Here is a 14627-nt window from a genome sequence, read left to right on the forward strand (position 1 = left end):
GTGTCACTAGCTCAAAGGTTAACCGAAGTCAACACTTTCTCTTCTAAAGACATTTTCGTATATAAGTGATTAGTGACTACAAGATTGTTCTTTAACTAGATTTCTCGTATTTCATATGAGTATACGCATTCTACTATATACTGATGAAATTGAGGTTCCATCATGAAACCAATTGGCAATATGAGGGGTAGCCCGATACCTTTGAGTTCAGATGGATTGTAAAAGTAATGACTACTAGATTGTTCTTTTACTAGATTTCTCGTATTTCATATGAGTTTACGCATTCTACTATATACTGATGAAATTGAGGTCCACTATAAAATCAATTGGCAATATGAGGAGTAGCCTAAGATCATATAAGCACATAGCAAACATTATCCCTCACCGATGTGGGACAACTCTCAACACACCCCCGCATGTGTGGCTGATAACTCTCAACACACCATCGCACGTGTGACGGATTTTCAAGCCTACACGTGGACAACAACTGGGTGACGTGGAGCGAGTGTGGCCGTTGGGCTTCACACATGGACAACCTTGCTGTGATACCATGATGAAATTGAGATTCCACCATAAAACCAATTAGCAATATGGGGAGTAACCCAAGATCATACAAGTACATAACAAACATTGTCCCTCACTGATGTGGGACAACTCTCAACATGCCCCGCACATGTGACGGATAAGTCTCAACATATACGTGATCTGCCTAATTCGGCATTCCAGTAAGAAGCAAAATGATAAGAACAATCGTGACAATTACATGAAAAGAAAGAAGCTAATTAGCAAGTAATCATTCGAATAAGCTGAACTCTCGGAAACAGGAACCTAAACACCACCAAGATGGTATCTGTTGTAACATGCCCATAGTAAGATCATAGTTTGAAGTAAACCACATCAAAAGTGAGAGAGCGACTCCAGAAAACAATTACAGTCATGTGCTTGCACTTCAATGCAGAAACAGAATAAAATAAAATCCTAGAGTTTTCAGACCATCATTAAACACCCAAGCAGAAGAAACATTCACAATCTAGCAAATGGGTGTTCATAATTTCAAGCAGAAACACCAAAAATCAAAGAAAATAATGAATATTAAATTTAGAATTTTTTTGTACTCATGTATCTCCCTTGATCTTGAACCAAGTCTCAGCGCATTGCTTATGCGCAACACCCAAATCCCCCTTGCAAAAACACCCCAAGTCAATTGGGACCCCAGAGGCAGAGTCGGTCCTACCACCTCCCTCCAAACCCAAGTTGCAAATCCTGCAGTTGTTTTCAACTTTACTCAAATGCACCACCTTCTTCACCTCCAAAAGCCCACTCTCCAAATCCACCTCATTCACTGAACAATCCGACCCACAGGACTTTCTCCAGACATTGCTGGAGTCAGACATTGAGTGCCAAGATTGGTTATCATCGGAGTCATCCGAGACCGACGCACCGCTGTCTCCTGTGATCGAACGATGGTGGTCGGTTTTCTCGGGAGCTGACATTCGTGAAACCCGGACAGAGAAATGGCGTGAAATGGTGAAGTGTTAAAGTTGCGGCACTCGGACATCAAACATGGTGGGGTTATGGAGTAGGTGGAGATGTTTTTAATATATGACTGCCTTAGTGCCTCAACCTGCTTCTCATTATCTAACAAGTTATTCTTTAGATGGTCTGCTGTGAACTCAGAGCGAACTATGGGTATGGCATCAAAAACAACCCCCTCACCCAACGCCATGGAGGAAGAACTAGCAATAGCTAAAGTTTGACGGTTGGGAAGATCATCCAATGTTTCTCTAGTACCGGACTCTAACAAAGACCCTGAAGACTCCGACATTGCAGACTCAGACTTAGAGCTAAAGCTAGAAGAGCCCTCATCACTAGAACTTCCAGGCTCTGACATCTACAATAAGAAGAAACAAATTCTATCACTACATGCATGATCAAAACATAAGGAAGTTCCTATATTACCCACATGAAGATGGTGCAAAGCGATGCCGGAACCCTTCTCAATCAGAAAGCAATCCGTCTTCCACAGTCACTACAAAACAAGCAAATGAAGACCGTGTCAAGCGCCAAAAAAAAAAAAAAAAAAAAAAAAAAAAAAAAAAAAAAAAAAAAAAAAAGCTTCATCCAAAAAGCTTCACCCGCAAAGCTTCCCCTAAAAAGCTTCACCCACAAAGCTTCACCCAAAAAAGCTTCACCCGAAAAGCTTCACCTCCAAAGCTTCACAAGGGCCCAAAAGCTTCATCCAAAAAGCTTCACCCGAAAAGCTTCACCTACAAAGCTTCACCATCAAAGCTTCACCTAGAAAGCTTCAACACCAAAGCTTCACCTACAAAGCTTCAACACAAAACCTTGCTCCAAATAAACAAATTTTGTTCACAAAACCTAAACATTTTTTGTTTTACACCCACAAGGGCCCAAAATCTTCCTTCTTATTTATTCACTTATATATGTTCCCAAACATATTATGATAGATCAAATAATAATTCAAAGTCCAAAATTTCGTTATGGACAAAAATACAAGCAATTCACCAGTACTGAAGTTGCTACAAAAACTGGAATCTTCCCCAGCCTAGAAATCCAACAAAGCTTCGCCTCCTTTTCTCTATCAAATTTTTGCAGCTGCTGCTTCTCTCCAATGGAGCTGAATTTTGGACACCCTCTAGTTCTTGAGCAGATGAACAACTTTCAAGAAGGAACCATTTCTGTTTGAGCCACGGAAATTAAAGTGTTGAAGCTCCAAGCATGACAGTCGGATTCTTGCAGATTTCGAAGCTGCTGTGATGTTTCGAAGATCTGGAAATATTTAACCATTAGTTCATTCTGAATTTTTGATATGTTATGAAAGAGACGATGAGGAACAACTTCAATGAAGAAAGCATGCTGATCTGAACAATAGAAAGTGGAGTTTCGAAGCTCACAACAAATCTGACGGGTTGACAGAAAAATAATAACCAGTCATTCATCATACCTGAGTTTCTTGAGTTATACAGCTCCGAGGGATCTCAAATTTGGATATGTTGTAGTTCACAAGCTGAGGAACAACTTCAATGAAGAAAGCATGCTGATCTGAGCAAGATAAAATAGAGTTTCAAAGCTCACAACAAATCTGACGGGTTGACAGACAAATGATAAACAGTCACTCATCATACCTGGATTTCTGGAGTTGTACTGCTCCGACGGCTCTCCAATTTGGATATGTTGTAGTTAAGGAATTAACGAACAACTTTCATGAAGACAACTTTGTGATTCGACCTACAGATGATGGTGTTATGTTGAAAAACAATTCCGGTTGTTAGGGGAAATGAAAAACAATTCCACCAAAGAAACATCATTATGATGTTTCATCATTATGGTGTTTTCATCATTATGATGCTTTCATCATTGTGATGCTTCCATCATTGTGATGCTTCCATTATGATGTTAATGCACCAACGGTTACACCTTCTGCAATTCCACTTATTCGGGCCTAGCAACCTTCATCAACAAAATCTATGAAGAAAAAGTCCGGGGCTATTAGCAAGACACCTCATTCGTCAACTCCCTCGACTAGAGACTTGGGGGACTCCCACCATATGCTACTACGCCTTGGTACTCAAAAGTTCGTGACTACTCAGTGACTTGGATTTTTCAAGTCTCCAACCGAGAAGTTTTCCTCACTCAGGAAATTAAGGGAACACTACCTCAAACTACATGCTTCACTCACAAAGCTTCAACAATACAGGTTTCAACAAAAGCAAAAATTCAAAGAACTTTATGAAGAAGGCTTTGGTGTATTTAACACAATATGTTGAAATGAAGCAAAGCTTATTTATTAATATTTTCGATAAGCCACAAATATGTACATATACATGAGTCAAAATAAACAAACAAAAGGGAGCCTTCACAAAGGTTGCTTAGGGGAAGTCTCAGCAGTCGGTAGAGCCCCAGAAAGAGAAAGCACCGGAGGGTGGTTATCCGGAGCCTCAGTACTTGACAAAACCCCAGAAGGAGGAGGCATTGGAGGTTCATCATTTGAAGCTTCATTACCAGGTACAGCCCCAGAGGACGAAGGCAATAAATGCCTTTGGAACAAACCCACAAACCGCTGATGATCAAGTAAAACCTTACCATCAGATTCCTTCATCTGGTCAAGCTTCCTCTTCATGTTTGTAGCATAGTCATGGGCGAGCCGGTGCAACTGCTTATTCTCATGCTTGAGCCCTCTAATCTCCTGTTTGAGACTCATCACTTCAGCAGCCAATGATTCAACTTGGCGGGTTCTAGCAAATAGGCGTTGGGCCATATTAGACACAGAACCTGCACACTGAACACTAAGAGCCAGAGAGTCCTTAACAGCCAACTCATCAGACCGTTTGGAAAGTAGTCTGTTATCTTTGGGAGTGAGAAGGTTCCTGGCCACCACTGCAGCGGTCATATCATTCTTTATCACAGAATCCCCAACGGTAAGATGACCAGTAGGGGATATGAAGGATGGGCGCCATATGTTGTCTGGAGAAGGCGTGGCTGTCTCTTCTCCAAGGTTCAAGTCAAAACGACGGTCGGAGGGTCCAGACATTTTCAAATGTGTTGAAGAAGGAAGAGGTCAGACAAATCAAGATCTTAGAAGTGCAAGAAATGAGCTTCTACTGGTAGAGATTCAAGTGTGCTGTGGAACTTAATGCCAGCCTCTATAAAAATCTGCACTCGACGGAGCTTCAGAAATCGAAGAGGCGTTTGCTTTCTCAAAAGCTGGGCTGCTCAGAGACCACGAGGGCCGATCTCAGAAATCGAAGAAGCACCTGCTTTTGCAGCCTCGTCAGCACCTGTCACATGCACAATCAGCTTTGCGGAAATTACGGGCAATCTGTCGAAGATTTCTGGTGAAGTAGAAAGCACGTGAATCTTACTGATCAATCACCGCTCTCCATATGCACCATCAACTCCTCGGGTACCACATATAACTTTGTCAAAGATCTCTGACAAAGTTTAGGCACGAGAATTTCGAAGTGCCAGCTACCCTACTATTACCCATAAGGGTAAAGGAACAGCACCACTGCTTGACAACTGGAAAGTCCCTATGTGTGTCGACCTCCGTGTTTTGTGGCAAGACAGGTTGGCAAGAACGTCCAACCTTTACTCACATTCGAGAAAAGACTCCCAACATAATTACTTTCTCAAAAACCGGAGTAGCACCGCTTTCCGAATCTCGAGAGTCAGATCCTCGACGGGATTGCTTGTTCGAAAACCGAAGAGGCACAACTCTCAGAACTTCGAGAGCCAGATTTCCTTAGATAAAGCTTGTCTGTAATCTTCACACGTAATATCAGCTTTCCAGATACCACATACCACTTTTTCAAAGTGCTCTGACAAAATTAAAACACGTAAAGCTGGCAACTCCCACTACATTGCTGTGACCAAGAAGGGTAAAGGAATAGCATTACTACTTGTTATTGGGAAATCCCTATATACATTGACCTCCCTCCTCAACGGACAGGCAAACCTGCAAAAATGCTCAACCCTTTCTCGCATTCGAAAAGGCACCCTCAACATAACCTCTCGAAATACTCAGCTTTATTTCCCCCCGATAATACCTCAGCAAATAAGCCACACCAAGAACAAGAGTATCTCATATCATCAGGGTCGAAAGCAAGAGTATCCCATATCATGCTTTCTCCCTGTCTTTGTCTTTGTCCTTGTCCACACCTGCAGGACAAGGAGAAAGAGAGCAGTCAGTCGGAACCTGAAATCAAACCTCCAATTTGGAACTGACTGCCTGGAGCCTTTGCCTGGTTGCTTACTTAGCATTGCTCTCGAGTACTCATCCTCAACTGCTGTCAAGGTCACGAATTCCACCGGCAAATACCTCATGACAGTTGATCAGATATTAGCTCTTTACACTGAAGCTGCCAAGCGTGGATGAGTCACTATGAAGGAATGTTCTGAAGGACCATTTAAATGCAAAGGTTGTACACCACTTCTGCCATGCAAAAGATTGAAGCAGAAGGTTCAACGGTGAGCTGAAACAGATCACTACAGCACGACACCTTTCCATACCACATTCATTATTCCGTCAACAACAAAAGTATCCCATATCATCAAGGTCGAACGTACTCTAGATTTGATGGACTTGTTTTGACCCTCAAATTTTTGAGTCGGCCTTATACTCTGAAGGGCACCAGAAAACCCTCCAGCACAGTTCAAGAATAAGCCTGTGGAAAGTTACTTCTTCAAAAGCAAAAGTATCTCATATCATCTCTTATCCATTTGCTTCTCCTTATCCTGGCAGTTGAATGAGAGACAAGGAGAAGGAGAACAATCAACCGGAAGCCGAAGTCAAACCTCTGATCCTGGGTTGCTTACTTGGAAGTTTGACTGCTTACCTTGTCTGTCACCTCTTTCGGCAGATCTCCTAGCTCGGCGACTTGGGGGACTCCTACTATAGGGTTTGTATCGCACTTGACCAAGCCCGAAACTACAAGTAAGCTTCAAGTGAAATTGATACATTACCTTGTGCGTCAACATCAGCTAAGTACACCATTCCCGGATGGAGGAAAGGTACTTCCAGAGAAGGGCAGATGAAGATCAGACCACACTTCGGTACTTAGAAGTTTCGTGATTACTCAAGGGATTGGATCTTGCAAGTCCCCAACCGAGGAGTTTCCCTCACTCGGGAACTTAGGGGAGCACTGTTTGTACCATACTTGACCAATCCCGAAACTACCGAGCACCGGCCAACGCTATACTGTCAAGGACCCAGAAGAGTTCCCCTCCGACCAGGAGGCCAATCACTACTCGACACGTGTCAAGATTAGAAGCCAATCAGAGCGCAGCACGTGTCGACATCAAGAACCAATCACAACATGACACATGTCAATGTGACAAAGCTACAAGTTTTTCTATAAATAGGGGTCATTCCCCCACAATATTGCCTAATGCCATTTTGTGTTAAATCATTCACAAGAACTCACTAAATTGAGAGCTTGATCCTTTGTACTTGTGTAAGCCCTTCACTACTAATAAGAACTCCTCTACTCCGTGGACGTAGCCAATCTGGGTGAACCACGTACATCCTGTGTTTGCTTCTCTGTCTCTATTCATTTACGTACTTATCCTCACTAGTGACTGAAGCAACCAAGCAACCAAGCGAAGGTCACAAAACCTGACACTTTCTGTTGTACCAAAGTCCTCGCTGATTTTGTGCATCAACATCCTCAATCAAAATATCAAAGTCTCCATCCTCCCTCGATCACTATCTTTATTTATGTGTCAGTTTCGAACAATGACTAAGGGTGCATTTGTTGCACTGGACTGTCTCGGATTGGACTAGCTTCAAGGGCTAAGCTGGACTGATTTAGTGAAGTATTTGGTGCAGTGTCGGACTAAAAAGCATGACTCATGTATTATATTATTAAATTTATATTTACAATATTTTATCATTAATTTAATCTATATATACTAATATTTTATTATTAAATTATCATTTTCCCTTCTAGAATCTCTTAATTTTGTGTCCGCCCACTACATCCTCTCATCTTTCCCTGCCATTTCATATTCCTCTCATTTTTTTGTCCGCCCACTGCATCCTTTCCCTCTCTTATTTCTCTGCCATTTCATCTCCCTCTCTCATATTTTTTGTCCGCCCACTGCATCCATCCCCTCTCCTTTTTCTCTGCCATTTTATCTGTGCCACTGTCTCTTTCCTCTTTCCCTTTTCTGGGTTCAATTTTTCTGGGTTTTCTGGTTATGGGAAGCAGGGAAAAAGGAGATGTGAGGGGCAAAGCGGAGCAGAGGTAGCAATGGAAGAGGTCAAGGAGGATGGAGCCTGAAGTCATTGTCGTTGAAAATTGAAGTCTAGGAGGAAAGAGTCCAATCGGAGGGCACGACCGATGAGCTTGGTATGAGCAGGGTGCGACCGATGAAGCTCTTGAGTTCTCCGATTGAAGTTCGAATCAAGGTCTTTGTTCATGATTCAGGGTTGGTAATGAAAAGAGAGGGAGAGAACGCGAGCAAAGAGAAGAGTAGGGGACGCAAGCAGAGGGCGACGAAGGGATTAGCTAGTCCTATGGTTCTCGACGTCTCTCTCTAAGACCGTCTAGCACGGTCCTTAGTCGAGGCAAGTCTGGCTTACTCCCACTAAAGCTAGTCTTGTGAAGTAACAAACATGAGACTGGACTAACTATTACTCTAGTCTAGTCCAAAGAGGGCTAGTGAAGGGAAACAAACATGGCATTAGCGAACAAGAGAATGAGGAGTTCCGAAGCAAATGCGAATTATGAGGATGGTGGGTGGGGGCAGACTGCTCCGATCAGAGATATTTGTAGGATTACAATAAAAGACTTGCAATCTTTTAAGGCTGCCAGTTGTGTTACACTCACAGTCAGACACATATACACAGAGACAAAACACGAGTTAGACTTCCAAAAGACTTTGAGTTAGAGTTAGTAAATTTATGTAGGATGGTTCGAGATTTCAAATTGAAAATGAGATTTCTACTTTTTAATTTTAATCTTAATGTTCATCTTAAATTGCCACTTAGTACTACAATTTAGTGATATTTCTCTTCATTTGTAAGTAAGAGGTCTTAAGTTCAATTATAATCAAAAGCGAATTTAAACCAAATTATTGCTAGCACATTGTAAGGGTGAGTTCATCCCTTTTTTTTTAGTGAAACCCAGACAGAGAAATGGCTTGAAATGGTGAAGTTTTAAAGTTGCGGCACTCATACATTAAACATGATGGGGTTATGGAGTAGGTGGAGATGTTTTTAATATATCCTCAATCAAAATATCAAAGTCTCCCTCCTCCCTCAATCACTGTCTTTATTTATGTGTCAGTTTCGAACAGTGGCTTTAGTGAACGAGAGAGGAAGGAGTTCCGAGCAAATGCGAATTATGAGGATGGTGGTGGGGGCAAACTGCTCTGATCAGAGATATATTTGTAGGACCACAATAAAAGACTTGCAATCTTTTAAGGCTGCCAGTTGTGTTACACTCACAGACAGAGACAAAACACGAGCTAGACTTCCAAAAGACTTTGAGTTAGAGTTAGTAAATTTACGTAGGATGGTTCTGTATGAGATTTCAAATTGAAAATGAGATTTCTACTTTTTAATTTAGACGATGTGCACCAAAAATTCTGATCTCAATGTTTATCTTAAATTGCTACTTAATACTACAATTTAGTGATATTTCTCTTCATTTGTAAGTAAGAGGTCTTAAGTTCAATTCTCGTCAAAAACGAATTTAAACCAAATTATTGCTAGCACATTGTAAGGGTGAGCTCATCCCCTTTTTTTTAGTGTAAATAATATCACTTGTTAAAAAAATAAAAATAAAAAAAAACCTTTTTGAAGTATTCTTTTAAAAGAATAATACTTGCATTTCTCCTTTGAAAATGAGCTCATTCTCCCCTACTTGCAAATAGCATATCTTCATTGTAGCAATTTCATAATTATAACCGTTCGATTTCTTAATTTTCCTTTAAAGATCATCACTTTCATTGGAAATGGAAATCATATAGTCATTCATATGCCACTCCGATCATTTTTTTTTTTGAAGGTACGCATTTTGATGGAATAAATTCATCCCACAAAGAAAATGCAAAGTATTATTATTTTTAAAACCTGAAATTGACAAAAATGACTTATGATTGTAAACAATGATGAAAACTGAGACCAAATTGGTTAAATCGAAAACGTTAACATTGAAATTTTACGTCACAGAATGTAAAATAAAGATTACAAAATCTGATTAGTTCATTTTTCTTTCAGCAGAATTATGCCAATTTCGTTTTTGCAATTGCCGTGAACCTCATACATTCAATAACGATAAAAGCCACAAATAATGCATCCATCTACAGCTCCTTCGTATCATTACCCTGTGGAAAGAAAAGTTGCTCGAAGTCTTGAGAAGCAACATAACGAACAATCACACCGCGGCATTTGGGTGCTCCATTAGAAATCGGTGGGACTACGACCAGAATCGTAGGTATATGTATTTGAAAAAATATCTTGCTACAGTTAAAGGGACAAGTACTCAAAATCGAATACATATTCGTGATATAACTTTGGCACTCTTATTTCCGATACATATTTGTGAGCGAGCAGATAACATAGATAAAATCTTTAAAAAAAATCAGAATTTCAACCAAGAGATTTCAATGGCTCTTATTTGTGATACATTTATTAAGTAGATGATTTGTCCTAAAACAAACACAACCTCAAACAACTAAAGTTTAGAGAACAAACTCTGAGTATCAAGAGTACTTGACTCATCTCACTCTTTGCATAAAACATTTAAAAAACCAAATGCCAATTATGAAAGTGGAAAACTGAAGTACTTGGCAAGGTTTTTCTTTTTATCCAAACATTCAAGATGGTAAACAATATTTTTGAAATACCATTAAAAAAACAGAGTATACTTTTAGGCAAATATTGTTCAAAAACCCAAATATAATTCATGATACCTGCCAAAAGGAAAATACCTCTCGATTACATTTCTTTCCCTCACAGACTTTCTCCTTGACAAAGTCTTGAAGATAAAACCAAAAAGGAAAATCAGTCATAACTGGTGCAATTTATCAATAAAAAAATCACCGGAAAAACAGAACCCCGATTCCACAATAAGCAAAAAGGTAAGGAAAAAAGTGGATTTATTGAAGATTTTGAAATCCTACAGACACAAAGGTAAGAGAAAATCCTTCAGATAGTTGCTTTGTTTCAACATGACCATTACTTTATATGGCCGGAGACGATTGGTGGTAAGCTCACACAAAATTTATAGATTAAACCACAACTTCAATTGAAAAACAATGATATGGGATGACATTGGTCATAAATTATTATCTGCAACTCAAAAAATAAAAAGTGAGAGAAATTATTATCTGCAACTTAAAAATAAAAAGAGAGATAGAAACTTGCCTGAAAAACGAAAACCCTCGCCAGAACCGAAACTAATCGAGGCCTGCAACGAGTTTTTTGGACTTCTCAGATGAAGGGAAGACGATTGGTGGCAAAGGGGAGGTCCGATTCGCAATAGATGCAAAGTTACAAATACACATACACACACACACGCAAAACCTTAGACAATCCTTCCAGCTGAAGGGCATTCATATGTAGATTATACAGTTTCCTTCAATTCATCTTAAAATGAACTAATATTGAACATCCAATACCTTAATGTATCTTCAATTCATCTTAAAATGAACTAATATTGAACATCCAATACCTTAATGTATCTTCTGAGAGTGAGAGAAGTTGTTTCCAGGTAACGGAAATGCCCAATTCGCCGACGATCGGCAGGAATTGGGTCGTTGGAAAATATGTCTGAAACCCTAACTATTGGTTACATGAAAACAAAGACAATATTGGCGTGAGCTTGACTAAGAAAGAGTGAGAGGGATGGGTTGGTAGTGGTTCGGAGGAGTGTAGTGGTTGTTTTACAGTAGTCATGGTTGGGAGGCATGATGAGTTGCGCGCAGAAGGGAAGAGAGAACGCAGGACGAAGAAATGGAGAAACAAATATTTGGTATATATAAACAGTGGCAGGCTTGAAATAACAGAAACTAAGGGAGGGTAAAATCGGAACAACCCTGTGCTTATGAACAGTGTTCCAAGGCAAAATAGGTTCTAGCTCATAAATATTAAGTACAAATGTGAAAAGTTTGAATGAAAAGTTTTTAGATTTTAGATTTTAAAGCTCTGATTGGATCAGTTTGAATGAAAAGTTTTAACCAAGCTTCTAAAACTTGAAAAAAGATTTCTTGGCGGCAAAAGGCAAGACCCATGGCGTACAATTGAGATTTTAAAGAAATGGCTTTGAGCTTTGAGATTTGCTAGTTTAGGATCTTTACACTAAGGGAACAAATACAATTTTTAACTCACACGTAAAGGCACGTTCATGCTATTAACATAGGTATAACTTAATTTTTTTAATTTAGGTTGAATCTTAATACAAAGGCTTTTTGATAACGCATAATTTCACGAGTGAATATCTTCCTTACTCACATTTCTCAGATTTTTTTTTTGTCAAGGGTATGGAATATTCAATAAAAGAAGTTCAAACAGACGAATTATATCTTACATAGCCTTAGAGAGCACCGACTTATAGAAAGAAGAGACCACTTATGCAAACAACTCATGAATAATTGTTCTTCACCGCTAAAAAAAAAATATCATAATTTATGCTTGTTTCCGCTACCTTCTTTAACCCTTGGCCCCATTTTGTCAACATAATTGTAACAATGGTCCTCAACATTAACTCAATTAAAATGTTGGTCCCTCAACTAAAAATGTGCGACCATTGGTCATTTAACTCATTAAAATGTACAGTTATGGTTTTTTTTGTCTACTCCGTCAGAACTTCCGTTAAAATGAGTCATAGTTAAATGACCATTGTAACAATTGGGTTAAAGTTGAGGGACCATCGTTCTAATTGGGTTAAAATTGAGGGACAATTTCTCCAATCAAGTTAGAGTTGAGCGACCATTGCAACAATTTTCTCACTTGATTTTTCTTATTTGCCCCTTGATTCAACCTCACGTGTATGACACGTGTCTCATTTTGACGTAAGTTCTGACAGAGTGGACGAAAATTATCATAACCACACGTTTTGATGAGTTAAAGAACCAATGGTCACATATTTTTAGTTAAGAAATCATTGTTGCAATTCAATTAAAGTTGAGAGACTACTGATACAAATTCCTCTTTATGCTATTTAAAAAATTATTGCTAAGCTTCTTGCCAATCGGATCAAGGATGTCCTTCCCTCTACTGTGAGCAACTCTTAATTTGCTTTCTTCGCAGGCAGGCGAATTGGAGACAATATTATGCTTTTGAAGGAGTTTCTCAAAAATTACCATAGAAATAATGGTCTTCCTAGATGTGCCTTGCAGGTGGACATTCGGATAGCTTATGATACCAGGTTGGAAAATGGGTTAATAGGATTAGGTTGGTTCATAGTTCGATTCCATTTAATTGTAATTGGAAGGAGAAGAAAAAACATTTTTACCAAAAATGTATTCAATAATTTTAAAAACACCTTCAAACGAATCCGTACAGAATTTAAATGCTACAACTAATAGTAGGCCTACTTTTGTTCGAAATAGATTACCAATTCTAATTGTGATGTTTGTACTGTAAAATAATGTGATGCCACGAACGAATGAGGATGGCTCAAGCCATGTATTGTGCCTTGAGAATGTGGGGTTGGGAAGCAATGCATCCAATTTTTCTTTCACTTTATCCTTCTTCTTTTTTGTTAAAGAAAGTACCATATGGTTCGTAAGCAAAGTATCCAAATTTTTTTCACTTTTTTCTTGATAAAGAGAAATACAAAATGGGTTCGAAAGCAATGCATCTCATTCTCTTTCTCTTTGTCTTTTTCTTGTTAAAAAAGAATGAAAATACCTTACTTCAGAATCACCTCCTCTTGAGGTAATGCTCGTTAAATATTTTGTTTTGCTTCTCTATTTATATTGTTAGAGAACTCTTATTAACCTTTCCCCATTAAAGTTATCTGCTCATTGCATTGCTGAGGTAACATAATATGTCCTCCTTGTGCATGATACCATTCAACATTCATATTTTCTAGCAAATTCGTGAAGTAACAATGTCAGCACTAGACACATGAGTTGTTGTTGAATAAGACATAGATTTCAAAATTTCACTTTTACTCTAGCGAACTGTTGCATTGGGTTGATTTACAATACAGGTACGTATGTACAACTTGGAAACTTTATTTCTTTTCAATATTTGTTGTTTTAGGTGTTTATTTTTACCCATGTGTGACTAAGAAACAAAAGTGTTTGGTTTTACAATATATTTTCTAGCAAATTCGTGAAGTACCAGATCCAGCACCAGACATATTGTTGTTGAACAAGGCATAAATTTCACAATTTCATTTTTTTCCCTACCGGTTAGTTGCATTTGGTTGATTACAATATAGGTACGTATGTTCTTAGAAACTTCATTTCTTTTCAATATTTGTTGTTTTAGGTGTTTGTACTCTATGTTTATGCATTTTGATGTTCATCCACGTCAACTGAAATTGAGCTAATCCCCCCTTATAATCGAATTTTTACTTTTCTCACTCAATACAAAAAGTTTTAAATCATGTCTGCTATATGGTGGTGAAATGTAAACTATTAGAAATTTGTATGCTGTAAAATAATAATGAGTAAATAAATATACACATGCAGTGAAACTGTCAATTGAAAATATAACTTTACCCATTGAAATTCAATTTTCTTTAACTAAAACTCATCATAGTATATTTTCCTAACAAAAACTCATTGACTTTACCTCTTGAGAAAAAAAAGGGCCTTTGGGTTTTTTACATATATATATTTTTTCACTTCTCCTATTTATATTGTTAGAAAGCTCTTATTAACTCTTCCCCATTGAAGTTATCTGTTCATATATTTGCATTGATGTGCATCATCTTTCCTCCTTGTGCATGCTAACATTCAACATTCAAATTTTCTTGCAAATTTGTGAAGCACCACTACCAGTACCAGACATATGATTAGTTGCTGAACAAGGCATAGATTTCAAAATTTCAATTTTACTCTGTTGGACAATTACATTGCGTTGATTTACAATACAGGTATGTAGTACTTCTCGAAAACTCTATTTCTGTCCAATATTTGTTGTT

At 38.6% G+C, this 14627-nt stretch overlaps 1 protein-coding gene across 1 annotated transcript; it reads right to left on the reverse strand.

The window, feature by feature from the left end:
• Window positions 1-881: 881 nt before the first annotated feature.
• Window positions 882-1557, reverse strand: LOC126589161 (uncharacterized). Its single transcript, XM_050254385.1, has one exon. It carries the CDS (start codon window positions 1491-1493, stop codon window positions 1116-1118), a length of 378 nt encoding a protein of 125 aa, XP_050110342.1. The 5' UTR covers window positions 1494-1557; the 3' UTR covers window positions 882-1115.
• Window positions 1558-14627: the final 13070 nt, after the last annotated feature.

This window comes from Malus sylvestris, chromosome 11 (genome assembly GCF_916048215.2).
Source record: "Malus sylvestris chromosome 11, drMalSylv7.2, whole genome shotgun sequence".
Classification (NCBI taxonomy): domain Eukaryota; kingdom Viridiplantae; phylum Streptophyta; class Magnoliopsida; order Rosales; family Rosaceae; genus Malus; species Malus sylvestris.